This window comes from Aethalodelphis obliquidens, unplaced genomic scaffold, assembly GCF_003676395.1.
Source record: "Aethalodelphis obliquidens isolate GAN/ISIS:26980383/991018 unplaced genomic scaffold, ASM367639v1 scaffold3, whole genome shotgun sequence".
Taxonomy (NCBI): domain Eukaryota; kingdom Metazoa; phylum Chordata; class Mammalia; order Artiodactyla; family Delphinidae; genus Aethalodelphis; species Aethalodelphis obliquidens.
The window spans coordinates 55,747,399-55,774,732 of NW_020837947.1; the positions used below are offsets into that span (position 1 = coordinate 55,747,399).

General features: G+C 36.8%; 1 protein-coding gene across 1 annotated transcript in view; it reads right to left on the reverse strand.

The window, feature by feature from the left end:
• GRIK2 (glutamate ionotropic receptor kainate type subunit 2) overlaps positions 1–27,334 on the reverse strand; it is a 653,415-nt gene that overhangs the window by 333,480 nt on the left and 292,601 nt on the right. Inside the window, exons 5-7 of the mRNA XM_027089701.1 lie at positions 10,438–10,619; positions 3,422–3,475; positions 408–581 (exon numbers count right to left, since the gene is read on the reverse strand). Of these exons, the coding sequence (XP_026945502.1) occupies positions 408–581; positions 3,422–3,475; positions 10,438–10,619 (410 nt within the window). The remainder of the gene's footprint in view (positions 1–407; positions 582–3,421; positions 3,476–10,437; positions 10,620–27,334) is intronic.

Here is a 27,334-nt window from a genome sequence, read left to right on the forward strand (position 1 = left end):
AAGTCATTTATATGACATCAGATATCAGAAACCAACATGATGAAGAGTAATCATATACTGGTAGTTAAGAAGGATAACTTTCAGGTTAATGTCTTCTTTTCAGTCTTTAATTTATCCTATATATAGCAGTAATTAATTTTAGCGAAATCCCCTACATTGTAGTTTTCTGACAATAGTTGTAATGCTTTTGAGATACTTGGATAAAAGTTAAATTTGCCACATAAAATTGATTTAGAAAATTGTTAATTGAATTATTGGCAATAGTACTTTTTTTTTTTGGCAATAGTACTTCTGATATCATGCCTTTAACATTAATAACTAAACCGAAGTTTGGATCCAGAGGACTCAATAATTTATGCAATATTACTTAGAAACACACAAACTGATCTTTAAGTGGGTATTCATACCGTCATAAATCCATCCAGCAAACCTGAGTCGGGTTTCGGAGGTGCCTGCAACCGTTCCATAGACCACTTTTCAATGATGGAGGAGACTTGGGTATTTTCTGTATTTAATATTCTGAACCCTGTCATGTTAACGCCACTGTATCGGTAGGGCTCTACATCAAGAGCGAAGAGGTCCTAAAAGACAAATTTCTTTGTGTTAGTATCAAGAGAGAATATTCATAGGCAAGTATAATTGAAATAATCATGTATTCCTGCTTGCTTTAGGTTACTTAACACCACTGTGTCTCAAGTGATGTTCAAACATCACCAATCACCAAGATTCAAATACACTATCCTCATGTTTTGCCAATGCAAATATATATACACTCTACATAAACAAGTACATATATATATTATTCCAGTTCCACCAGTGGAACAACAGGCTTTTCTACAACCTACCTTTAAGGTTTGCATAAGCTTTCTTCTCTATGTTAGGGATAGCTTGCCCTTAAATTTTATGCGTTACTCTTTTATATTTAACTGATTATAGGTGTTTTCCCATGTCTTGCTTCCTTGACTGGTTATTGCCATTTTTGTGTTATTTTGCTTTGTCTTTCTTCTTTTGTTTTTAAGAAACAGATCATGAAATATAGCTTCTAACTAATGAAAATTATATCAAAGCTGAGGAAAAAAGTTAACAAAACTGGCCTTATTGGTTACAAGAACTCTTGTAGTTCTTTTGTCTTATACCCTATCTAGCAACTCCCCCATAAGGAACACTTCAGATTTTGGTTGCCCTTTCTACTCTATATATAGTGAGTGCTCTGGATTTGCCCAGGAGATAGGAGGCCAAAGCTGTCGGGGCAGTCGGATGTCACTATGAGAACATGCAGCATGTGGGACTTTTGCCCCCATTGAGTTGGCATTAGCTATTCCTTAGATCTTACAGACAACATTGAGAACTACTGAGAGCCAGGGCGAGATCAATGCCATTAGTCCTGGGCACAGCTTGCTCATACAGCTGTACCGACTAGATTATAGAAGCAAAATTCAGTGAAGAGAAGCTGACGTTGGCCTGAGCTCTATTCTGTGCTGTGAAAAATATAAGGAACTTTTAGGTTTTTAGTTTTCAACATTTGCAATCTAGCCAAGGAGATTATCTCTCTCTCTCTCTCTCTGGCTACATATATATATAAAAAATGTAGTACAATATATGCTAAGGGGCAAAAGAGTACAAATGATAAGTGCAAAGAGTCAGAAGCAAGACAAATGATTTTCAATTTTTATAGTAAAGAACAACTTCACAGAGCAGATGGGATCTGAGCTGCCATTAAAGAATGGCCATGCTCTTGATAGTCAAAAGACAAAAGGAAACCAAAATGTCAGTAGAGATACAAAAATTAGAAAATATAAAGTCTACTCAGGAGACTGACCTAAATCAGTTTGGCTATAAGAGAATTCATGAGGGAGAACAGTGGCAAAAGAAAATAGGAAAGTTAGGTTAGAATCAAACTGAAAAGGACCTTCAATTATAGGCTAGATGAGTCCTACATATACTAAACTAGTTTTTTTTTCCATTTTTTTCCTTATTAAGAGATGCTTTCGATTTCCCTAAAATCTTATGATTATGGTAGAACTGAGTTTCAACAGCATTGAAATATAATTTGCTGACGAGTGAAGGCTTCCACTCACTCTCCACCAGCCCATCACTAAGTTTCTCACAGACTGCAAAAAAGTTGCCTGGTGGGAAGTGATACAGATATACAGCAGAGTTAGCCTTAGTATTTACCAGTAAAATACAACCTACTGTGTGAAGCATCTTCATTGAAGAAGAGTTGTTTTTACAAGAAGCTATTGTGATCAATTTAGATTTAAAATTTAGTAATTTAGACCAATTACTAAATTTTAGTAATTTAATCTGGTAACTTCAAGACTCCTAAAAGCAAAGAGATCAATTGGAAAACTTTTGAGTTAACAAAGAGAGAGCATTGGTTAGACTGGTCATTGTGGGAAAGGAGAAGATGCATACTACAGACACTATGGAGAAAAAATCAGTGGCATTTTGTTGGGGATACAGGAGTTAGAGACAGTGGAAGTTTTGAAGGAAGAGTCAGAAGATGAGTCACTTCAGAGGACAATACATTAAGGTTTAAATAACTTGAAATTATCTTAACGCCACAACGATTAGAAAACGTTCTGCAACGCAGCGATATACAACAATTCAGGAATATTACAGATAGACATTTAGATCTCATTTGAACAAAGGTCATAATTGAAGCTGTAAGTACATACCAGTTCTGAAGAAAATAATTGAAGAGGAAAAAAGAAAATAAGATACATGCCCAAACTTGGAGATACTCTCATATTGGGGGGATGGGCAGGAAATAGTGACAGAGACAGATAGCTGTTTCACAGTGGAAGGAAAACTAGGATAATGTATTGGTAAAGAAATAGAGCTAAGGGTAAGTAGGTTTGATAAAAAAAAAAAGAATGTCAGATTTTCACGCATATTGAGAAAAAACTGTAGTGGTTACGTAAAGACAAAAGATAAGGGTAACATTCAATTTGCTAATTGCAAATTAAATCATATTTACTTAAAAAAATCCAACTTAACATATGCAAAAACAGAATAGGAAATTTAATCTACTAGAGGAGCAGCTTCAATAAACCTGATTTCGGTTAAGTCAATAGAGCTAACAGCAGAAGAATTTGTGCTTTTCTAAAACATTGATTTCTCAGCAAACTAATTTTAAAATCCATTATGTTCTGAAAGTCCTCTAAGCGATATAAAAATAAGACATTATTTTGAATTAATATCTGAAACGATATTATTTCAAAATCATCAGCTTCCCACCAAGAATCATTAGATCTCTATGATGATAATTCCTCTTGGGTTTTATCAAAATAAAATAAATCATAACTTTAAAAGTGCCAGTATTATATTACTTCTTCCCACTCAAAAACCCATTTTTCATCCTGAAATTCATTATAAGAAAATTTAGAGCATTATCTTTATGTTTTAATAAATTACTTACCAGTGTGGTAAAGATGTAATGATAATATTCTGTCATCATTCCCATAGCTAATGCCTAAGAAGTAAAAAATAAAAATATTAAAATATTAATATTGAAGGTACACGTTAGATGAAATACATTATGTCAATAAGACAAGTGAGATGAAAATAGCAGAATGTAATGAAGAATCAGCCTATAGTATTCAGGTTACATTAAAATTGGGTCAAACTAAATCTTTTTTCCATAGTTAAAGAAGATTAGTGGTTACAAAGGAATTTCTGAACCAATTCTCTTGATAGAAAAGCTATTAATTGAATGTTTGCAATTGTAAAGCTTATGTTTTACATATTAAAAGAGGCATTAAATTTGAAACAAAACTTCAAATGAGCAAATCTTAGTTCATTATATTTGTAATATCTTCACTACAAATTCCATAATAAGGAACACCATTTTATTTTGTTGAAAAGTATTACTCAATTAGGAAAACAGTGCTCCAAAGTACAATACCAACAGGAACTTTTTTTAGCATTTTAGAGATGTTTTCTTAGTATTAATGAAGCAAATGTAAATCACCACTGTACAGATAAAGGCAAGTTTATTTTTTATTAATGAACAATTGAAATTTACTATGTTTTATTTCACACTTCTAAAGTCCTCATCAATTTTAGACTATCAGTCTTAAAACAAGGACTTTTGGGTTAGAACTCCCAGTCATAAGAAGTGTCAATTTCCTCTCTGAAAATACAGAATCCTTTAGAAATAGCTATTTATCAGTGAACAGTAGCTGATGATGATAATTGAAAAATGATGCATTTTTGAGCTGAATGAAGAGCTCTTAGTAGGAAACAAGTATTCTCAGGTGCATCTAATATTCTTCCACAAACTACTAACTACTCAAATTGGTTTACTAAGTAGCTGCCCCAGCTACATCCTTTGTATTCCATACCCATAGGTAGGTATTAACCAATTAGCTACAATAAAATTTGTATTTCCACAGCATTAGCTGTTCAGTAAGAAAAGATAGATGTTTGTGAAAAATTTTGGGATATATGAAATGTATTTTTTTTACAGGGAGAAACATTTGTCAATGATAGGTAGCATCAAAGAATTGAGCAGAGGAAAGGAACTTAGGAATTGTGATATTGTAATTTATAATAAGAAATATGTATTTGGTCTTCATCCCATTTCTGGCACAAAACTCCAGATACTCTTAGAATTTCCCAAACAATAAAAGCAATGGGAACATCTTTGTTATAATATTTGGTTTCTTTTCTTCACTTCCTGAAATTGCTTCAGAGCCATAAAGGTGAAATGGGTGTCTTGTTATTCTTAGCAAGCCCCTTTCAACCACAACTGAGTTTATGTCAAATGAGGTGACTTTGGAAAATCCCCTAAGATGGGAGGGTGGGTGCTGGTTGCCAGGGGAAAGCAATCTCATGAAGGTTGAAACTTTCAGTTCTACCCTGGTGACCTCCTGGGAAGGAAGAGGGGCTGGAGACTGAGTTCAATCGCCATGGCCAATGATTTAATCAATCATGCCTATGAACTGAAGCCACCAGAAAAACCCAAAAGGAGAGGATCTGGAGAGCTTCCAGGTTGGTGAACATGTGGAGGTGCGAGGAGAGTGGCATACTCAGAAGGGTCGAGGAAGCTCCTTGCCCTTTCCCTGTATCTTGCCCTATGCATCTCTTCCAATCTGGCTGTTACTGAGTTACATCCTTTCATAATAAACCGGGAATCTAGTACGTAAAATGTTTCTCTGAGTTCTGTGAGTTGCTCTAGCAAATTAATCGAACCTAAGGAGGGGGTTGTAGGAACCTCCAATCTATAGCCGGTGGGTCAGAAGCACAAGTGATTACCTGGACTTGTGGTTCATGTCCGAAGTGGGGGAGGTGGGGAAACAGTCTTGTAGGACTAAGCCCTTAACCTGCAGAATCGGATGCTACCTCTGGATAGATGCTGTGAGAACTGAATTGGGTTGTATGACAATGTGCTGGCATCAGAGCACTGCTTGTGGTATGGGGAACACTCCCCCCACACAAAACTGAATTGGATGTACAACTTTTAGGAAACAAATAATATTTCCTGAATGGATAAAAATTACATGAGCCAATAACTCTCTGATAAATTTACACTTAAGCAAAATAAGAGAAAATTTTTCTTATTAAATAAAAATTTACAAGATTATCTTTGTAGAAGGTATTCATTGTTCCTGATGGATATGTGTTAAAGGTCTCGCAACTTCAGAACTACTCAATGAGAGTTCAGCATTACCCTTGTCGATATTTGTTACTTTACCAACTCAATAGGCATAGAAATATCGATTGGGATAAATGAAAGAAACAGCGATTCAGATGTATAACTATAAATAACACTTACATAATGCCTAAAAAGTGCTGGGTACTATTCTAAGCACACTGCACATCTTAATCAATTTAGGCCTCATTAAAAATCCTATGATGTAGGTCCTGTTATTATACTTATTTTACAGGTGAAGAAACTAAGACATAATAAGAATGAATAAATTAGTCAACAAATTGAGACAGTGAGTGAAAATAAACTCCAGGTCTCTAACTCTTGGAGCTTGGATATAGAGCATAATCTATGCCTTTTATAAAGTGGCATATTTTATATTCCCAAAGATACAGATCCATTTAGGATCTATACATTCTAAAATTTTGGCTGTTTCCTCCTTGATAATTCGAAAACCTGGGAATCTCAGCCCAATCCTGGAAATTGTGTTTTGGAGGCGAGCGTGGGAGGTGGTTAAGAAAATGGTGTTCTGCACCAGCCCCAGGTTTCTTCTTCATTACGTTGAAAAGAAACCTTTAAGGGATAACTGAGGACTGTGTGAGCATTTCACTGACCTCCCTTCAGTCTTTGATTCTGAAAACAAGAGTCAGTATGGACTACGAACTTAGATCTAAGTAGAAAAGTTTAGTTATTTTTGATGGAGTACCTATACTCTAACATGAACAAAAGTGAACAACGGGGATACTCTCTTGAAAGGTGAGTTAATAATTTCCAATGGGAATTAAAAAAGAACTTGTTCTGGACCTTCTTTTAATTATAGCATTTATGTCTTGCTACTAGTGCTTCTGAATTATTATCTTCTTGTGTATAAATAAGAGCGGCCACAAAAGAAATCTGCTTGTGCCACGTCACCCCTCCTGGAAAGAAATACCACAGAATAATTTTTTCCAAAATCAAAATATTGTTAGAATTTCCCAACATTTAACTGATGTAGTGTTAACAATGCCATATGACAAATTAACACATGCGGTTATCCAGGCATATAATTTGCAACCAGTTTATCCTTCAGGTTATATCTGGACGTTACATTGCTTAAGGTTAACAATTGGAGGAGTTAGACTTTATACGTATTTCTTAAAATTTTATTATATTTTACTTCTTGCTGCTGTAGCAGTTTCTTTGTATCTGCTTTTACATTTTTCCAGGCTAAAAATTTGATTTCACACTCTTTGATATGGACTTTAAAGTTCTTGGTTGTTATTCTTTTTCTGTGATAGAATGTCTTCGTGAGACTTTACTCCACAGCATCCTGGACCTGCCATGGAGGATTCTCTTTGACAAATCTCAGTAGAGGTGGGATCTTTTGCTATTAAGACATGTATGCCAATGAGTGCCCTTGATTTGCCTCAGAGGATATCTAGCCAAGCCCAGGCTTCACTCACTTTTAAAGCTCTCAGGCAGGAAAACTTCAGATTCATGGTTGCTCGCTATTTAGTAAGAGCTCAGTCAGTTTAAATAAAACAAACAAACATCTCTTTTTCTTGATACTCCTAATATTTATTCTTGGATTAAGCCAGACAAGCTGAAAGCCCATTTGTGTCTTATCTTCAAATCTTGTACCATTTCTTTGGAGTGTCATCATTAGCCAACATTGAGGAATCTCAGAAAAAATTCACAAATCATAAAATGGAGTCCTATTAAATGTACTGCTGCAGTTACAAAAAAGAAGCTGTTTACTTTCTTTTTGAATTGGTTTCTAGAGTAGCTAAGATCCAAATATGAGATAAATGCTCTCTGGGACAAGGTAAGTTTTTAAAAAATCCCACCATATGTGGTCTGCCAGTGTTACAGGATCAAAAAACATGCATTCTGTGCAATAGTGTTACTCTGACTTCAACTTAACTTTCATATTCTCATTTCCCCTCCGTTCTGATTTTTCACCTATTAATCTTGTTAAAATTATATAATTTTACTGTTGTGTATATTTTAGATACTACTTTAATTCTGTTTTCGTTTTGCAAATAGCAGGTTACACATCAGAAAACAAGTATGAAATAAGGGATATATCAACTAGAAGCCAGAATGGAAATTCTATTATTAAAGGTGATGGATACTCTCACCTTTCAAACAGCAAAATAAGTCAGAGTTAGTTACTCTAGAGACAAGACAACTGATCACCTATATACTTGTTGGAGGCCTAGAGAAAGCCTACCAAAAGCCTATTATTTGTCACTGACAAATAGTACAGCGATACTCACTCCAGGCATAAAGGAAAGGTATCCTTTCCAAGTCTGTGTATTCTAAATGTGACCAAGAATTGTTTGGTATTAAATGAAAAACAAATCCCTATTCTAGATTCCAGTGCTTACTTTATCGCATCATTTTGTTCCCAAAAAAAACCACCACCCTTATATTCTTTATTACTCAAATATAACACTAGAACAATTTTCCAAATCCAATTAAATATTTTACTGTAGTGAAACCAACATCCATATTGGAAGATTGGATAAACATCTGCTTAATAAACTAACCATGTTATAACAGGCATTTACTGTTGGTAGTTATATTTTATGAGATATAATTTGACATCTGAATCTGCATAACTCTCTAGTAGAGATATTTTATCCTACATTTGAGAGGTTTCAAGACAGGTGGCTAATCTCCAGTCAGGCAGTGTGTATAGAAGAGCTTAAAAAACAAAGTCCAAAGACTTGTGTTCAAATTCAGCCTCTACTACATAGTACAGCCTTGTACTAGCTATTTAACCCCTTACATCAATCCCCTCATATATAAGATATGAGCTAATAATAATTGTTTTCCAGTGTGCTGTTAGGCCTGAATAGTGCTGAAGTAATGGTAAGAGGTTTTACTGCTATGAATTGTTTCATTTGATTGATTTAGAATTATCTTTTTAGGTAGGCAATGCTTATTCTGAAATGAATACTTCCTAACATCACTAAGAGAAATATAAATCCCTCTGCTATTTCCTTGATCAATGATGGACATTGATCAAGCTACTTAATCTTTCTGAGACTCAGTTTCTTTGTCTGTAAAGTGGAGCTAGTCCCTACTTCATTTGGTTATGGTGATAATTAAATAAGATCAAATGTGTAAGGCATCTCAGCATACATGACAGGTAAAGAACAATTTTTTTTTCTCTTTTTCTTACTAGTTGATTTTAATGGTTGAGCTGCTTAATTGTTGATTTGAAGTTTATTCCCTCATTTCAGCACAAAACAGAAATATCTACTTCATTGATCAATATTCACATTAACAAACGGCATTTTAGCCATTTGAAAGGAACCTTGGAACTTCAATGTGCTTTAAAGATCATCAATATTTATATTACTTTTCTTTTAAGACAATTAATTAAAGTACTTAGACTTTTTATCAGAAAATCACATCAAGGTGACTTCTCTGGCTTTTTTTTTTAAAACCGACTGTGTAACAATAACACTTTGATTTAAAAAACAAAAAAAAACAGGGGACTTCTCTGGCGGTCCAGTGGTTAATACTCCACGCTTCCACTGCAGGGGGCATGGGTTTGATCCCTGGTTGGTGGGGAACTAAGATTCCCACATGCCACACAGTGTAGCCAAAAAATAAATAAATAAATAAACAAGACAAAAAGACAACCCTCAGAATGGGAGAAAATATTTGCAAATGAAGCAACTGACAAAGGATTAATCTCCAAAATATACAAGCAGCTCATGCAGCTTAATATCAAAAAAACAAACAACCCAATCCAAAAATGGGTGGAAGACCTAAACAGACATTTCTCCAAAGAAGATATACAGATTGCCAACAAACACATGCAAGGATGCTCAACATCACTGATCATCAGAGAAATGCAAATCAGAACCACAATGTGGTATCACCTCATACCGGTCAGAATAGCCATCATAAAAGATCTACAAACAATAAATGCTGGAGAGGGTGGATAAAAGGGAACCCTCCTGCACTGTTGTGGGAATGTAAACTGATACAGCCACTATGGAGAACAGTATGGAGGTTCCTTAAAAAAACTAAAAATAGAATTACCATATGACCCAGCAATCCCACTACTGGGCATATACCCTGAGAAAACCATAATTCAAAAAGATACATGCACCACAGTGTTCACTGCAGCACCATTTACAATAGCCAGGACATGGAAGTAACCTAACAGTCCATCAACAGGTGAATGGATAAAGAAGATGTGGCACATATATACAATGGAATATTACTCAGCCATAAAAAGAAACAAAATTGAGTTATTTATAGTGAGGTGGATGAACCTAGAGTCTGTCACAAGAGTGAAGTAAGTCAGACAGAGAAAAACAAATACCTATGCTAACACATATATATGGAATCTAAAAAAAGAAAAAGGTTCTGAAGAACCTAGGGGCAAGACAGGAATAAAGACGCCGACGTAGAGAATGGACTTGAAGACACGGCTTGAGAGGGACTGGGAAGGGGAAGTTGGGACCAAGTGAAAGAGTAGCAATGACATGTACACACTACCAAATGTAAAATAGATAGCTAGTGGGAAGCAGCTGCATAGCACAGAGAGATCAGCTCAGTGCTTTGTGACCACCTAGAGGGGTGGGATAGGGAGGGTCGGAGGGAGACGCAAGAGGGAGGAGATATGGGGATCTATGTATACGTATAGCTGATTTACTTTGTTATACAGCAGAAACTAACACAGCATTGTAAAGCACTTATACTCCAATAAAGATGTAAAAAAAAAATTTCAAACTCAAATTTAATAAAGGAATTAAGAACTTAAATAATTTAAAGATTACCTGTTTCAAAATGCCTGCTGCCATTTCATGGCTACAGTCAAAGATGACATGGAACTCCTTGCCTCTTTTCATTTCTTTCAGTAAGGGTTTTGCATCCTTTGTATCAGCAGGTAGTTGACGGATCTTAAGTCGAAGATTGTATCTTGATGGAGCTTTGATGAGCTCCTGCAAGCGAATGAGACCTTTAATGAAAAAGAAAAAAAATAGAATGTTACAGAAAAAACAGTGTAGTTCATAGAATCACAAAACATACCACAGTGTCTGATTTCCTTGACCATGTACATGTGTACATCATGACGTGACCATTGAAATTCCTACTTCAGAACTCCCAATCCCCAGTTATTTTTGTTAAAATCACTTCTCAAATTCTTAGGGTATTTCTCAAAGTATGAAAGACATACATGACTGTAAGTTAATGTAAATAATTTAAATAGATAAAATAATTTAAAATAAAAGTTTCCCTCTCTATCCTAATTCTACTCCCAGTGGGTTGTCACTGTTGATGGCTTGAAATATTATCCTCCATATACTTCCTATGTATTTGCACATATATACATAGAGGGTTTTTTTTTGTATTTTACATCAATAATTGTTTTGTGACAATGTCTTATAGGTCATTGTAAGTTAGTGATTACTGTTCTAGTTTGTCCAATTAAGTTTTAGTGGACATAATTTATGTAATTATTCTCTATTATTACAAACTTTGGTTATTGTTTCTTGTTTTTGTTCACAAGCAATGGTATAGTAATTTGATATATATGTAAGAGTGATATACTTTTCTTAATAAAAAGACTAAATAGCCAGAAGTGTAATTAAATTACTTTAATAAATAAAACTTTCCTTTGTATTGTTTTTATTTGTATCATTCTGTATTTCTTCAGAAATAAATATAACCACAGAAATTACTAATAAAGCAAACATTTTCCTAGAAAAGTAGCTCCTGATTATATGTTTCAAAAATATATCAAATTAATAGGTCCATTTTCAATAGGTCATTAAACTGTTATGCATTTTTAAATAACAGAGACAAATCAATGAATTTATTCCTTTATAGAAATTTTCTAATTAATGAAACCCCTTAAAAACTGATATAAAAGATCCAATATATAAGAGTATGATAAGAAAAGAAGGATCATACAATTCTATTAGCTTGGACAAAATTAAGCAATTTCCTTTCCCCTTCTCCCCTCTTCCTTCTTATTTACCCCTTTTTCCATCTCATCTTTATATTTCTAAAACTCTACTTCTATCTTTCCTGAAAAACTACCTTCATAAATATTACTATGACAAACAATAATAAAGGAAAATATTTGTAAATAACTATCTGGAACTCTCTCTCTCTCTCTCTCTCTCTATATATATATATACACACACACACACTTACTCTCTTTATTATATATATATAACTCTATTTGGAAACAGGAATTAAAAGAATCTTACTATGACTAAAACTCTACTGTGTATTAAAATAACATATGAGATATAAAGAATAAAATCTAATTCTAGGAATTTTTTTTTCATTCAGTTTTTAAATAAATAATAGATCCTCTTAGACATGTAATGCTATATACACTTTAATATGTTGCAACATAGTTAATAAAATTAACATGACTAATTTTCAGTATTTTTATCCTTGAGACATGCAAGATAAAACATATGTAAATTCATAAATATATAGTATCTTTTGCTTTTAAAATATCATCCCACCAGACTTCCCTGGTGGCACAGTGGTTAAGAATCCACCTGCCAATGCAGGGGAAACGGGTTCGATCCCTGGTCTGGAAAGATCCCACATGCCTTGGAGCAATTAAGCCCATGCACCACAGCTACTGAGCCTGCGCTCTAGAGCCTGCGAGCCACCACTACTGAGCCCACGTGCCACAACTACTGAAGCCCGTGTGCCTAGAGCCCGTGCTCCACACAAGAGAAGCCATGGCAAGCAGAAACTTGTGCACCACAACGAAGAGTAGCCCCCGCTCGCCACAACTAGAGAAAGCCCATGCGCAGCAACGAAGACCCATTGCAGCCAAAAAAATAATAATAAATAAAATTATAAAAAATTAAATGAATTCATTAAATAAAACATTGTCCCATAAAGTTTACTTCATTGTAAGTTGTTTTAAAATTTTGATATATAAAATCCTACAGACAATATATGCATAAATTACACAGTATAATACTATTAGTAAAATAAATATTACATGTTAATTGATATCAAATATACCCATTAAACATGATACAATTCAGTCTAGGGAATTATGTATATAATGAGTACAGATGTTAACACTGAACTGTACAAAGATGAAAACAAATATTTGAATTTATAACACCTGCTTAATTGTAGCAGCATTTAACACTGGGCTTATAAAATCCTCTAAAACATCTATAAAAGGCTATACATTTCTTTACATATGGGAGTACTCTGTGACTAAATTAGAATAAATTCTTAAAGGGTAGTAACATTGTTTAACTACTTTTTATAAATAAACCTGAATATAATTGCTGTAAGGCAGTGGCTCCCAAACTTTGGAAGGTATGATAGTAACCTGTGAAGCTTTGGTACAATCTAAACAACCTAATAAGAATCTTCAGGTGATAGGACTCCTGCATGTACATTTTTAACAATCTTTCCAGGTGAGAGATTCAAAGAGTGTGGCCAGTTTCCAAAGATAGGTCTGGTTTCAGATAAGTGTCTTATGAGAGATACCCTTTGATAGCTATATTGTAGGATAATAACTATTTTATATTAACTAGTAGTTAATACTACTAGTATTAACTAGTAGCATAAGACAATAAAACAATTAAAGAATGATTTCCAACTTCATTAGGAAGAGTGAGTTAAAAAACTGTAAATACAACTGACTGTAGGAATAAGAGAGAGAAAAAAAGACATTCATTTACTTATGCATCAAATGTTTATTAAATTTTTACTGTAGGTCAAGCACTGTTCTAGACATTGAGGAGACAATGAAATATATAAATAGACAAATTTCCTGCCCATACCATGCTAAAAATACACAGGGGGACAAATGCTACTAGGCAAGCAATTATAAATGAAAAATGGCAATACTGTTTTGATAGGGAAAGTACAGATGGTTGAGGAAGCATATAGCAGGATCACCTAACTCAGAGTGGGAGTGTTCAGGGAAATTATCTCAAAGGAGGTGATGTCTAAGTTCATACCTAAATAAAAAGAAAGAATGGAAGGAATGGATGGAAGAAAAGACAGCTTTTATACTGGCGTGGAGGTGAGAGAGCATGGGCAAAGAATCTTAAGAAGCAAGGAAGAAGTGCTGACAAGTGTAATTTGAGAAGAGGGCAGGGATGCTTAGGATGCCCTTGTATTTTACATTAGAGTTAAGGCCCTTAACTTAAGGGTGGTAGAAAATGCTCACTTGGAATCTGCATTTCAAAAGAATCACTCAGATTTTCACTATAGAGGACAGAAGAGAAGAACTAAAACGGGAGGAAGAGTTGGAAGACAGCTGTAATAATGCAGGTTGGGAAAGGGTAAGGTGTGTGTTCAGGTCAAGACGGTAGGGAGAGAAAGAAGTGGAGGGACTAGAGTTGTTTTTTTTTTTTTTTATGGTGTGTTAGTTTCTGCTTTATAACAAAGTGAATCAGTTATACATATACATATGTTCCCATATCTCTTCCCTCTTGTGTCTCCCTCCCGCCCTCCCTATCCCACCCCTCTAGGTGGTCACAAAGCACGGAGCTGATCTCCCTGTGCTATGCAGCTGCTTCCCACTAGCTATCTATTTTACGTTTGGTAGTGTATATATATATATATATGTCCATGCCACTCTCTCACTTTGCCTAGAGTCTGTCATACAGAGTGAAGTAAGTCAGAAAGAGAAAAACAAATACTGTATGCTAACACATATATATGGAATCTAAGAAAAAAAAAAAGGGACTAGAGATTTTTGAGAAAAGATGATAAGTGGTTGGTGAGGGAGAAGGACTGAGTCAGGGAGGTTTCTCAGATGTTTGGCTTGGGCATCTGTGAGGAGAGAGTGCTTCCAGAGTGTGAGGTCATGGGAGGAGTCTTATCTAGAGCAGCAGTTCTCAAAGTGTGGTCCACAGCCCCCACAGGAGGGTCCCTGAGGTCCAGTTATTTTCATAATAAGAGGTTATTTGGCTTTTTTACTTTCATTCAATCACACATGTGCAGTGGAGTGTTCTAGGGGTTACAAGACATGGATGATGTCATGGCAGATTGAACGAGGAAGTAGATATGAAAATCCAACTACCTCCTATTAAACCAAATAGTAAAGAGACTTATGAGAATGCAAAACAAAGCCACTCTTCTTATTACATTTTTGTTTTAGAAAATATAGGTATTTTTCATTAAAATATGATATGTGAATAGATAATAGATTTGTTATTGCAATTATTAAATGAATTAATATTTTTAAATGTTATAATTTTATTACTAATACGGTAAATGTTTATAAGCATATTATAAATGCTTTTAGAGATCCTCAGTAATTATTAAGAGTGTAAAGTGCTACCAAAACCAAAATGCCTAAGAATTACTAAATTGGATTGTCTCTAAATTTTTCCTAGTTCTAAGTTTCTCTTATTCTCATTATGTTATTTATATAAATGCAGACCGATCTAATACCAACCTTGGATGAGTAAAGAAAAGAAAGCTACCCTTGGCTTACTTACCTCACAAGATTTTGAGCAACTCAAATGTAAATTTGGGGGATTTAGTCTATCAGAGTAGCAATAGCCTGAGTGTTGAATGTGAATCTCAGTTCAAAAATCTATGATATGTGGATCTTTATGAAGACATTGTATCTCTCTTAGATCTGTTTTATTCTCCTCTTCTCTATAATAGGGTAAAACCATCTATGAATTAATATATAAAACACCAGAAAAGGAACTGGCATATATTAGATTCTCAAAAAGTAGCAATTTTCATTGTTGTTATTTGGGTTAAGAAGGAAAGAATACAGTTATTTTTTAAATGTGCTGGTTACTAAATCTGTTCTTGGAAGTTATTTTGACACTCATATAGACTGAACACCTAACAACAACAAAATTTTAATCAAAATGTTGAGATTAACTCATTACCAAAGAAAAAGTAGCTATATAGTTATGGATTAGCCCAACAGTTCTGAATTGAAAAAGCTCAACTGACTCGAAAATAGAAATTTTCAGAAGTATAAAATCCACAAACAGCATTTGTAGAGTTCACCCTAAGTATAAATATTGCCAAGCGTTTTCAAGTGTCTTAAGAATTCATGTGGATAATCCACTGAGGTATCAGGTACAATAAATGTTTACTTATTCTCTTCACACATATACATCCCTGATGACATTAATGTAACGGATTTCAGTTTGCCAGCTTCCCTGAGGAATAATATTGAAGGGCTAAAAATTTTTAAAAAATAGCTGTTGCTAGTAGGAACTGCTATCTCTTACTTGAGAATTTGAGAGAAATGTTGTCTTTATTTATTCATTCATTCATTCCACATATATTTACTGCATATCTACTATGCACAAGACATCATTTCATGTATAAATATAATGATTGGAATAACAGTATTTATTCAGTCTTTAACTGCATGACATACAGTTTGACTTTTACATTTTTAATACCAAACTTGTTTCTCTAATGCTTTTCACATTCACTTTTTGGAATCAAAATCGTTCAGCATTTCAATCAGAGAGAAGAAATCTAGAGAGGTGTTTGAATACTGAAAGTAGAATCATGATTTTTAAATTCTGGCTTTCCACCATCTCCTGCACAGGTGCTTAGAGTCCTCTCTCGGCTTCTAAGTCTTCATTGCTCTGTCCAGTGCTATTGTTTCTCTTTTATCCATATTTCCATTGTAGATCCTTTCCCCTCCCCACTGTCTGACACTTACATACAAATCCCTGTCTGAATTCTGTTATTCAGAACACCTTGAAAAAATAAGAGGAGGGCTGACAAAATGGGAGATGCATTCAAGACATCCAAAGAGTGGACGTTTACTCACCTACTTGAGTTATCTGATAACATCTCTGTAATTTAACATATGTGGGTGAGATTTTTATCCACAGGAAAAAGGGTTTAAACAGTAGGAACGTCTTTTACTTACAATACTGGCTAAGTATTTTCCGCTGTGGATCGCTATCGATCTTCCTACCTACCCCAGCATTCCTCTGCAATGTATCACAGTCCAAAAATGCCAATTTCAGAAAGAATTACCCTCATCCCTCCATCATATACAAGTAAATATGCATGTTCTGTAAAATGAAACAGTTTGTCCCCTTTCTAGGAAAAAAGTAAGCCTTTCAAAATAATTGGGATAGTATATATGTGGTCCTATCGTATGGTTCTTTGGTCAAAATGGAGAAATAAAAGGACTCATCTATAAGATAAAATAAAAAGGCAAAATCTATTTTGTTGAAAATATGGTTAACACAAATAATTTCCAAACAACAATTTTCAGAAATATAGTTTAACAAATTTGGCACCTGGTTAAGTTATTTAATGAAAGAGTAGAATTATAACGCCTTAAAACAGTCTTTTAATTAAAATATCCCCTTTTCCCTAATGTAATTAGTTGATGTAATGATAATAAAAAAGAAACAATCCAGGCAGATGGGTTCCTGAAAATCTTCTAATAAGGAAGAGCACCACATTGCAATTATCCCTTTACTTTGGTAGATGAGTAACATTCTATTCCCTCTAATTCTATCACTGAGAGTACATTTCTTAAAGCTTTTTCTGCTGTCAGTTATTTTACAATACCTAAAATCAAGGTGTATCTTAAGCTTCCAGGCGACAGAGGTCCAAGACACTCTTTTCAGAAGTTGCCATCAGGAAGATGGCGGAAGAGTAAGACGCGGAGATCACCTTCCTCCCCACAGATACACCAGAAATACATCTACGCGTGGAACAACTCCTACGGAACACCTACTGAACGCTGGCAGAAGACGTCAGACCTCCCAAAAGGCAAGGAACCCCCCACGTACCTGGTTAGGGCAAAAGAAAAAACTAAACAGAGACAAAAGGATAGGGACGGGTCCTGCACCAGCGGGAGAGAGCTGTGAAGGAGGAAAAGTGTCCACACACTAGGAAGCCCCTTCGCGGGCGGAGACTGCGGGAGGCGGAGTGGGGGAGCTTGGGAGCCGCGGAGGAGAGCACAGCAACAGGGGTGCGGAGGGGAAAGCGGACAGATTCCAGCGCAGAGGATCGGGCCGACCGGAACTCACCAGCCGAGAAGCTTGTCTGCTCGCCCGCCGGAGCGGGCGGGACTGGGAGCTGAGGCTCCGGCTTTTGTCGGAGCGCCGGGAGAGGACTGAGGTTGGCGGCGTGAACACAGCCTGCAGGGCGTTAGTGCACCGCGGCTAGCCGGGAGAGAGTCCGGGGAAAAGCCTGGACCTGCCGAAGAGGCAAGAGACTTTTACGTCCCTCTTTGTTTCCTGGTGCACGAGGAGAGGGGATTAAGAACGCTGCTTGAGAGAGCTCCAGGGACGGGCGCGAGCCGCGGCTAAAAGTGCGGAGAAACGCTAAGACCGCTGCTGCCGCCACCAGGAGGCCTGTGTGCGAACACAGGTCACTAGCCACACGCCCTTCCGGGGAGCCTGTGCAGCCCGCCACTGCCAGGGTCCCGGGATCCAGGGACAACTCCCCCGGGAGAACGCACGGCGCGCCTCAAGCTGCAACGTCACGACGGCCTCTGCCGCCGCAGGCCCGCCCCACACTCCGTGACCCTCCCTACCCCCCGGCCTGAGTGAGCCAGAGCCTCCGAATCAGCGGCTCCTTTAACCCCGTCCTGTCTGAGCAAAGAACAGACGCCCTCCGGCGACCTACACGCACAGGCGGGGCCAAATCCAAAGCTGAGCCCCTGGGAACTGTCAGAACAAAGAAGAGAAAGGGAAATCTCTCCCAGCAGCCTCAGAAGCAGCGGATTAAAGCTCCACAATCAACTTGATATACCCTGCATCTGTGGAATACCTGAATAGACAACCAATCATCCCAAATTAAGGAGCCCTGTGGATGAAAGGCTCTTGGTGCTGCAGCCAGGACTCAGTGCTGTGCCTCTGAGGTGGGAGAGCCAACTTCAGGACACTGGTCCACAAGAGGCCTCCCAGCTGCACATAATATCAAACAGCAAAAATCTCCGAGAGATCTCCATCTCAACACCAGCACCCAGCTTCACTCAACGACCAGCAAGCTACAGTGCTGGACACCCTATGCCAAACAACTAGCAAGACAGGAACACAACCCCACCCATTAGCAGAGAGGCTGCCCAAAATCATAATAAGTCTACAGACACCTCAAAACACACCACCAGACATGGACCTGCCCACCAGAAAGACGAGATCCAGCCTCATCCACCAGAACACAGGCACTAGTACCCTCCACCAGGAAGCCTACACAACCCACTGAACCAACCTTAGCCACTGGGGACAGACACAAAAAACAACAGGAACTACGAACCTTCAGCCTGCAAAAAAGGAGACCCCAAACACAGTAAGATAAGCAAAATGAAAAGACAGAAAACCACACAGCAGATGAAGGAGCAAGATAAAAACCCACCAGACCTAACAAATGAAGAGGAAATAGGCAGTCTACCTGAAAAAGAATTCAGAATAATGATAGTAAGGTTGATCCGAAATCTTGGAGATAGAATGGACAATAGAATGGACAAAATGCAAGAATCAGTTAACAAGGACCTAGAAGAACTAAAGATGAAACAAGCAACGATGAACAACACAATAAATGAAATTAAAAGTACTCTAGATGGGATCAATAGCAGAATAACTGAGGCAGAAGAACGGATAAGTGACCTGGAAGATAAAATAGTGGAAATAACTACTGCAGAGCAGAATAAAGAAAAAAGAATGAAAAGAACTGAGGACAGTCTCAGAGACCTCTGGGACAACATTAAACGCACCAACATTCGAATTATAGGGGTTCCAGAAGAAGAGAAAAAGAAAGGGACTGAGAAAATATTTGAAGAGATTATAGTTGAAAACTTCCCTAATATGGGGAAGGAAATAGTTAATCAAGTCCAGGAAGCACAGAGAGTCCCATACAGGATAAATCCAAGGAGAAATACGCCAAGACACATATTAATCAAACTGTCAAAAATTAAATACAAAGAAAACATATTAAAAGCAGCAAGGGAAAAACAACAAATAACACACAAGGGAATCCCCATAAGGTTAACAGCTGATCTTTCAGCAGAAACTCTGCAAGCCAGAAGGGAGTGGCAGGACATATTGAAAGTGTTGAAGGAGAAAAACCTGCAACCAAGATTACTCTACCCAGCAAGGATCTCATTCAGATTTGAGGGAGAAATTAAAACCTTTACAGACAAGCAAAAGCTGAGAGAGTTCAGCACCACCAAACCAGCTCTACAACAACTGCTAAAGGAACTTCTCTAGGCAAGAAACACAAAAGAAGGAAAAGATCTACAATAACAAACCCAAAACAATTAAGAAAATGGGAATGGGAACACACATATCGATAATTACCTTAAATGTAAATGGACTAAATGCTCCCACCAAAAGACACAGATTGGCTGAATGGATACAAAAACAAGACCCATATATTTGCTGTCTACAAGAGACCTACTTCAGACCTAGAGACACATACAGACTGAAAGTAAGGGGATGGAAAAAGGTATTTCATGCAAATGGAAACCAAAAGAAAGCTGGAGTAGCAATTCTCATATCAGACAAAATAGACTTTAAAACAAAGACTATTAGAAGAGACAAAGAAGGACACTACATAATGATCAAGGGATCGATCTAAGAGGAAGATATAACAATTGTAAATATTTATGCACCCAACATAGGTGCACCTCAATACATAAGGCAAATACTGACAACCATAAAAGGGGAAATCGACAGTAACACATTCATAGTAGGGGATTTTAACACCCCACTTTCACCAATGGACAGATCATCCAAAATGAAAATAAATAAAGAAACACAAGCTTTAAATGATACATTAAACGAGATGGAGTTAATTGATATTTATAGGACATTCCATCCAAAAACAACAGAATACACATTTTTCTCAAGTGCTCATGGAACATTCTCCAGGATAGATCATATCTTGGGTCACAAATCAAGCCTTGGTAAATTTAAGAAAATTGAAATTGTATCAAGTATCTTTTCCGACCACAACGCTATGAGACTTGATATCAATTACAGGAGAAGATCTGTAAAAAATACAAACACATGGAGGCTAAACAATACACTACTGAATAACGAAGTGATCACTGAAGAAATCAAAGAGGAAATCAAAAAATACCTAGAAACAAATGACAATGGAGACACGACGACTCAAAATCTATGGGATGCAGCAAAAGCAGTTCTAAGAGGGAAGTTTATAGCAATACAATCTTACCTTAAGAAACAGGAAACATCTCGAATAAACAACCTAACCTTGCACCTAAAGCAATTAGAGAAAGAAGAACAAAAAACCCCAAAGTTAGCAGGAGGAAAGAAATCATAAAACTCAGATCAGAAATAAATGAAAAAGAAATGAAGGAAACGATAGCAAAGATCAATAAAACTAAAAGCTGGTTCTTTGAAAGGATAAACAAAATTGATAAACCATTAGCCAGACTCATCAAGAAAAAAAGGGAGAAGACTCAAATCAATAGAATTAGAAATGAAAAAGGAGAAGTAACAACTGACACTGCAGAAATACAAAAGATCATGAGAGATTACTACAAGCAACTCTATGCCAATAAAATGGACAACCTGGAAGAAATGGACAAATTCTTAGAAAGGCACAACCTGCCAAGACTGAATCAGGAAGAAATATAAAATATGAACAGACCAATCACAAGCACTGAAATTGAAACTGTGATTAAAAATCTTCCAACAAGCAAAAGCCCAGGACCACATGGCTTCACAGGCGAATTCTATCAAACATTTAGAGAAGAGCTATCACCTATCCTTCTCAGACTCTTCCAAAATATAGCAGAGGGAGGAACACTCCCCAACTCATTCTACGAGGCCACCATCACCCTGATACCAAAACCAGACAAGGATGTCACAAAGAAAGAAAACTACAGGCCAATATCACTGATGAACATAGATGCAAAGATCCTCAACAAAATACTAGCAAACAGAATCCAACAGCACATTAAACGGATCATACACCACGATCAAGTGGGGTTTATTCCAGGAATGCAAGGATTCTTCAATATACACAAATCAATCAACGTGATACACCATATTAACAAATTGAAGGAGAAAAACCATATGATCATCTCAATAGATGCAGAGAAAGCTTTTGACAAAGTTCAACACGCATTTATGATAAAAACCCTGCAGAAAGTAGGCATAGAGGGAACCTTCCTCAACATAATAAAGGCCATATATGACAAACCCACAGCCAACATCGTCCTCAATGGTGAAAAACTGAAAGCATTTCCACTAAGATCAGGAACAAGACAAGGTTGCCCACTCTCACCACTCTTATTCAACATAGTTTTGGAAGTTTTAGCCACAGCAATCAGAGAAGAAAAGGAAATAAAAGGAATCCAAATCGGAAAAGAAGAAGTAAAGCTGTCACTCTTTGCAGATGACATGATACTATACATAGAGAATCCTAAAGATGCTACCAGAAAACTACTAGAGCTAATCAATGAATTTGGTAAAGTAGCAGGATACAAAATTAATGCACAGAAATCTCTGGCATTCCTATACACTAAGGATGAAAAATCTGAAAGTGAAATCAAGAAAACACTCCCATTTACCATTGCAACAAAAAGAATAAAATACCTAGGAATAAACCTACCTAAGGAGACAAAAGACCTGTATGCAGAAAATTATAAGACACTGATGAAAGAAATTAAAGATGATACAAATAGATGGAGAGATATACCATGTTCTTGGATTGGAAGAATCAACATTGTAAAAATGACTCTACTACCCAAAGCAATCTACAGATTCAATGCAATCCCTATGAAACTACCACTGGCATTTTTCACAGAACTAGAACAAAAAATTTCACAATTTGTATGGAAACACAAAAGACCCCGAATAGCCAAAGCAATCTTGAGAACGAAAAATGGAGCTGGAGGAATCAGGCTTCCTGACTTCAGACTATACTACAAAGCTACAGTAATCAAGACAGTATGGTACTGGCAGAAAAACAGAAATATAGATCAATGGAACAGGATAGAAAGCCCAGAGATAAACCCACGCACATATGGTCACCTTATCTTTGACAAAGGAGGCAGAAATGTACAGTGGAGAAAGGACAGCCTATTCAATAAGTGGTGCTGGGAAAACTGGACAGCTACATGTAAAAGTATGAGATTAGATCACTCCCTAACACCATACACAAAAATAAGCTCAAAATGGATTAAAGACCTAAATGTAAGGCCAGAAACTATCAAACTCTTAGAGGAAAACATAGGCAGAACACTCTATGACATAAATCACAGCAAGGTCCTTTTTGACCCACCTCCTAGAGAAATGGAAATAAAAACAAAAGTAAACAAATGGGACCTAATGAAACTTAAAGGCTTTTGCGCAGCAAAGGAAACCATAAAGAAGACCAAAAGACAACCCTCAGAATGGGAGAAAATATTTGCAAATGAAGCAACTGACAAAGGATTAATCTCCAAAATTTATAAGCAGCTCATGCAGCTTAATAACAAAAAAACAAACAACCCAATCCAAAAATGGGCAGAAGACCTAAATAGACATTTCTGCAAAGAAGATATACATACTGCCAACAAACACATGAAAGAATGCTCAACATCATTAATCATTAGAGAAATGCAAATCAAAACTACAATTAGCTATCATCTCACACCAGTCAGAATGGCCATCATCAAAAAATCTAGAAACAGTAAATGCTGGAGAGGGTGTGGAGAAAAGGGAACCCTCTTACACTGTTGGTGGGAATGTAAATTGATACAGTCACTGTGGAGAACAGTATGGAGGTTCCTTAAAAAGCTACAAATAGAACTACCATATGACCCAGCAATCCCACTACTGGGCATATACCCTGAGAAAACCATAATTCAAAAAGAGTCATATACCAAAATGTTCATTGCAGCTTTATTTACAATAGCCCAGAGATGGAAACAACCTAAGTGTCCATCATCGGATGAATGGATAAAGAAGATGTGGCACATATATACAATGGAATATTACTCAGCCATAAAAAGAGACGAAATTGAGCTATTTGTAATGAGGTGGATAGACCTAGAGTCTGTCATACAGAGTGAAGTAAGTCAGAAAGAGAGAGACAAATACCGTATGCTAACACATATATATGGAATTTAAGAAAAAAAAAATGTCATGAAAAACCTAGGGGTGAAACAGGAATAAAGACACAGACTTACTAGAGAATGGACTTGAGGCTATGGGGAGGGGGAAGGGTAAACGGTGACAAAGCGATAAAGAGGCATGGACATATATACACTACCAAACGTAAGGTAGATAGCTAGTGGGAAGCAGCCGCATAGCACAGGGAGATCAGCTCGGTGCTTTGTGACCGCCTGGAGGGGTGGGATAGGGAGGGTGGGAGGGAGGGAGACGCAAGCGGGAAGAGATATGGGAACATATGTATATATATAACTGATTCATTTTGTTGTGAAGCTGAAACTAACATACCATTGTAAAGCAATTATACTCCAATAAAGATGTTTAAAAAATAAAAAAATAAAAAATAAAAAAATAAAAAAAAATAAAAAAAAGAAGTTGCCATCAATTTAGCTTTTAAGGAGAATCCTGATACTGTGGTCTTTGTGCAGGCCAGACTCCCCTTACCCAAAATGCATTGCCTAAAAATGACTCATCTACATTCAATCATCGTCAGTTTTTTGTTTTTTTTTTTTTTTTTTTTTTCAGTTGAGAAAAGACAATTCATTGAAAGGCCAAGTACAACATTTCAAGGAGTTATTTTTATTGAATGTTTTATTTGTGCTACAGAGTGTTCTAAATACAATGTATACCAGTTATGGACCTTGTAATGTACAGTAATGCTGTAAATATAGAGAAGGGAGCTAATCATAATAAGAAAAAATCATAAATGGCTTTGACAGGAGAGGTAGACTGACATTGAAAAAAATTCTGTCTCCAAATTTTTGTCAGCTCTCCTCTCCTTGGGGGCAAGGTGAATTTGTTCAACAGTACAGGGAAGATAGAAAATAAAGAAAAGTGGGATCCAGAAAAAAAAAAAAAAGGGAGAAGAAGAAAAGAGGAGAGGAAACTTCCAATGTGGTTTTCGTCTTCTTGGAAAAGGGAGAGAAAGCTATGTAAAGTAAAATTAGAGGGCTGGTTTCCTGGAAAAATCCTAAAATCCTGCACTAACCTTACAGAGAGCAATTTCCTTCTCTCTTTTTGAAATTTGTTGTATATTTCAAGAATGACTGAGCCTAATACATTCAAAAGTGAAAATATGTAAAAACACTTCAGCTTGACACATTAGAAACCAAGTGGCAAATGAGTTTCAATTCACATGCCAGGGTCAACTGATTATTGGTGGCTTCCTGGAGCACTGTGTTGAGAATATTCTTGAGACCAGTTCTGTGATCAGGGACATGGGTCAATAAGGGATGGAACCTGGGTGGTGGGGTAGGCAGGCATGGTAACACCATGTATTGGTCGTCCCTCTATTAAAATCTCCTCCTTATGTATTAGTGTCATCAAATCCTATCCACGATATTGTTTTATTGATGGCAAAGCCTTTCTATGCTTCAGAATGGAAAATAATACAGTGCAGACAACACATTTTAGGCACCATGCTCTCTGTTGAAGCCAGGATCCATATGGTTCAACCCTGAATCACGATGCATTCAAATAAGTAGAATCCAAACAGTAATTCTGACACTTAGAGTCCCATGAAAACATTTAAAACTTGCATAAATTTATTGTCTGAGGCAACTTATTAAAATTCTATATTCTTTCTCTTCTAAAACACCTCCAAATCCTGAAAACTCAGTTTGACACATAATACATGTACAAGTGTATTTGTGTGTGTGTACACTCAGGTACACATGCATACACACACTATTCCTCTACTTCTATTTCCCTGGGAAATCTAATTTATCTCTGCCCTGACTTCTCCTCCGAGGAGAATCTGGCCATGATGCTTTTGTTTTTTCTGCTTGGCTCCCATTTGTAAAGCCCATACCACAAAGGCTCACGACACTGATCTAGCAAAGCAGAAGCTTCCCAGGAAAGACTAAGTGGGAAATCACTAACTGGCAATCCCTGAATAACCTTTAGCAGATTAGTCATGGACAAAGGTTGAAACCCTTTCAAACATACATGAAACCCTTTCTTAGGTTAATCTTGTCTGTTGCATCATGACGGCAAACTTCTGAACCATACTGTGGCATGGCAGTCTGCATCGGGCAGACATGAATGCCACATCATTAACGTTCTAAATGACTATAGACAAAGATATTTAAATATCTTACACTTGATTTTCTCATCTGTAAAAATGTGATAATAGTAATTATAAACCATATAGGAAAAATCAAATGAGCTAATGTACAGAAATCACTTAGTACTGTGCTTGGAACATTTTAACACTTCTTATCAGTTTCTGGTAACCACTATCTTGGAACTCAGAGACTGCTGTGACATGTGTGCCTCAACAGGCCCTATTTGCTCCCTGAACCCTCCCTGTAACCTTGTGAGTGGTCTCTATCAAAATCTCTTCATTTCAAGTATCTAAGGGAAGTCTGCTTCCTGCTAGGAACCTAATTAACACTCCATCTTTACGCTGATGACTTCCACATTTATATCTCTTGCTGACCCCTTTCCTGAACTCTAGACGCTTAAATTAACTTTCCTATTTGACAGTTGCATAGTAAAGAATAAACCTTACCCACAGAGAGGTCTGGCCTGTGCGCTTAGCTCCTGGGAGGTAATCTCTAAGCCCCAATAAGAGAACTTTGTTTATCTGGAGGCCTTGGACCACACAGAGTATCTAACAACGTAATTTATGGTAGGGGCTTTGGGTCATGAGATATCAGCTAAACCTCCGGAGGGGATAGTGACCTACAGGTCAGCCAAGCAAGTGGTCAACTGTGTCTACGTGACCAAGCCCCAATTACAACTCTGGACACCAAGGCTCCAGTGAGTTTTCTTGGTTGGTGATACTCCATGCCTACTGTCACTCATTGTTGCCTGGAGAAGTTGGTACTGCCTACAAATCCAGTTGTTGGCAGAAGACGACTGGAACCTGAGTGTGGACCTGTGTGCCTCTTCTTTTGGCTGAACTTATTCTGTATCCTTGTCATAAACTGTTGTCATAAATTGTAACAGTGAGTATAACAGCTTTTGGTCATTCTGTGAGTTGTCCTAGTGAATTATCAAACCTGAGGGTGATCTTGGGGTCTCCTGAATAAAGTAACATCTCTACCTTGATGTACAGTAAATACTAAAAAGCATTCCAAAGTTGGCTCTTCATCTCCTCAGTCTCCAAAAGTGTTCCTCCTTCAATTGTCCCCACCTATGATAAGGGCAACTCTTTATCATTCCAGATAGGCCAAAAACCTTGATGTCATCTTTAATCCTTTCTTTCTAGCACACCTCACATCCAATTTATTAGAAAATCTTAGCAAATCTACCTTCAAATGTACATAAAAAGCTGTCAACTCTTACTACTTTTAATACACTGGATTGAGCTATTATGATCTCTCAAATGGACTGTAAAAGCTTCCTAAGTAGCACTGCCCTTACATATTTTTATATCCAGGTGTAGCCAGTAGCAATTCATAGCCTATGGTGTTTATTTCATAAGTCTGGTGAGTCAGTACTCTGGATCTTTTAAGATGGAAAGGTGGGAATGCGGAAGCCAGGAACATACAGAACAGTTTTAGTTAGTATAGGCCTGGATACTATGAGGGCAGTTAAGAGGAAATATGCTCAGTGGCCCTTGAAATCCGAAGTCCTTAGG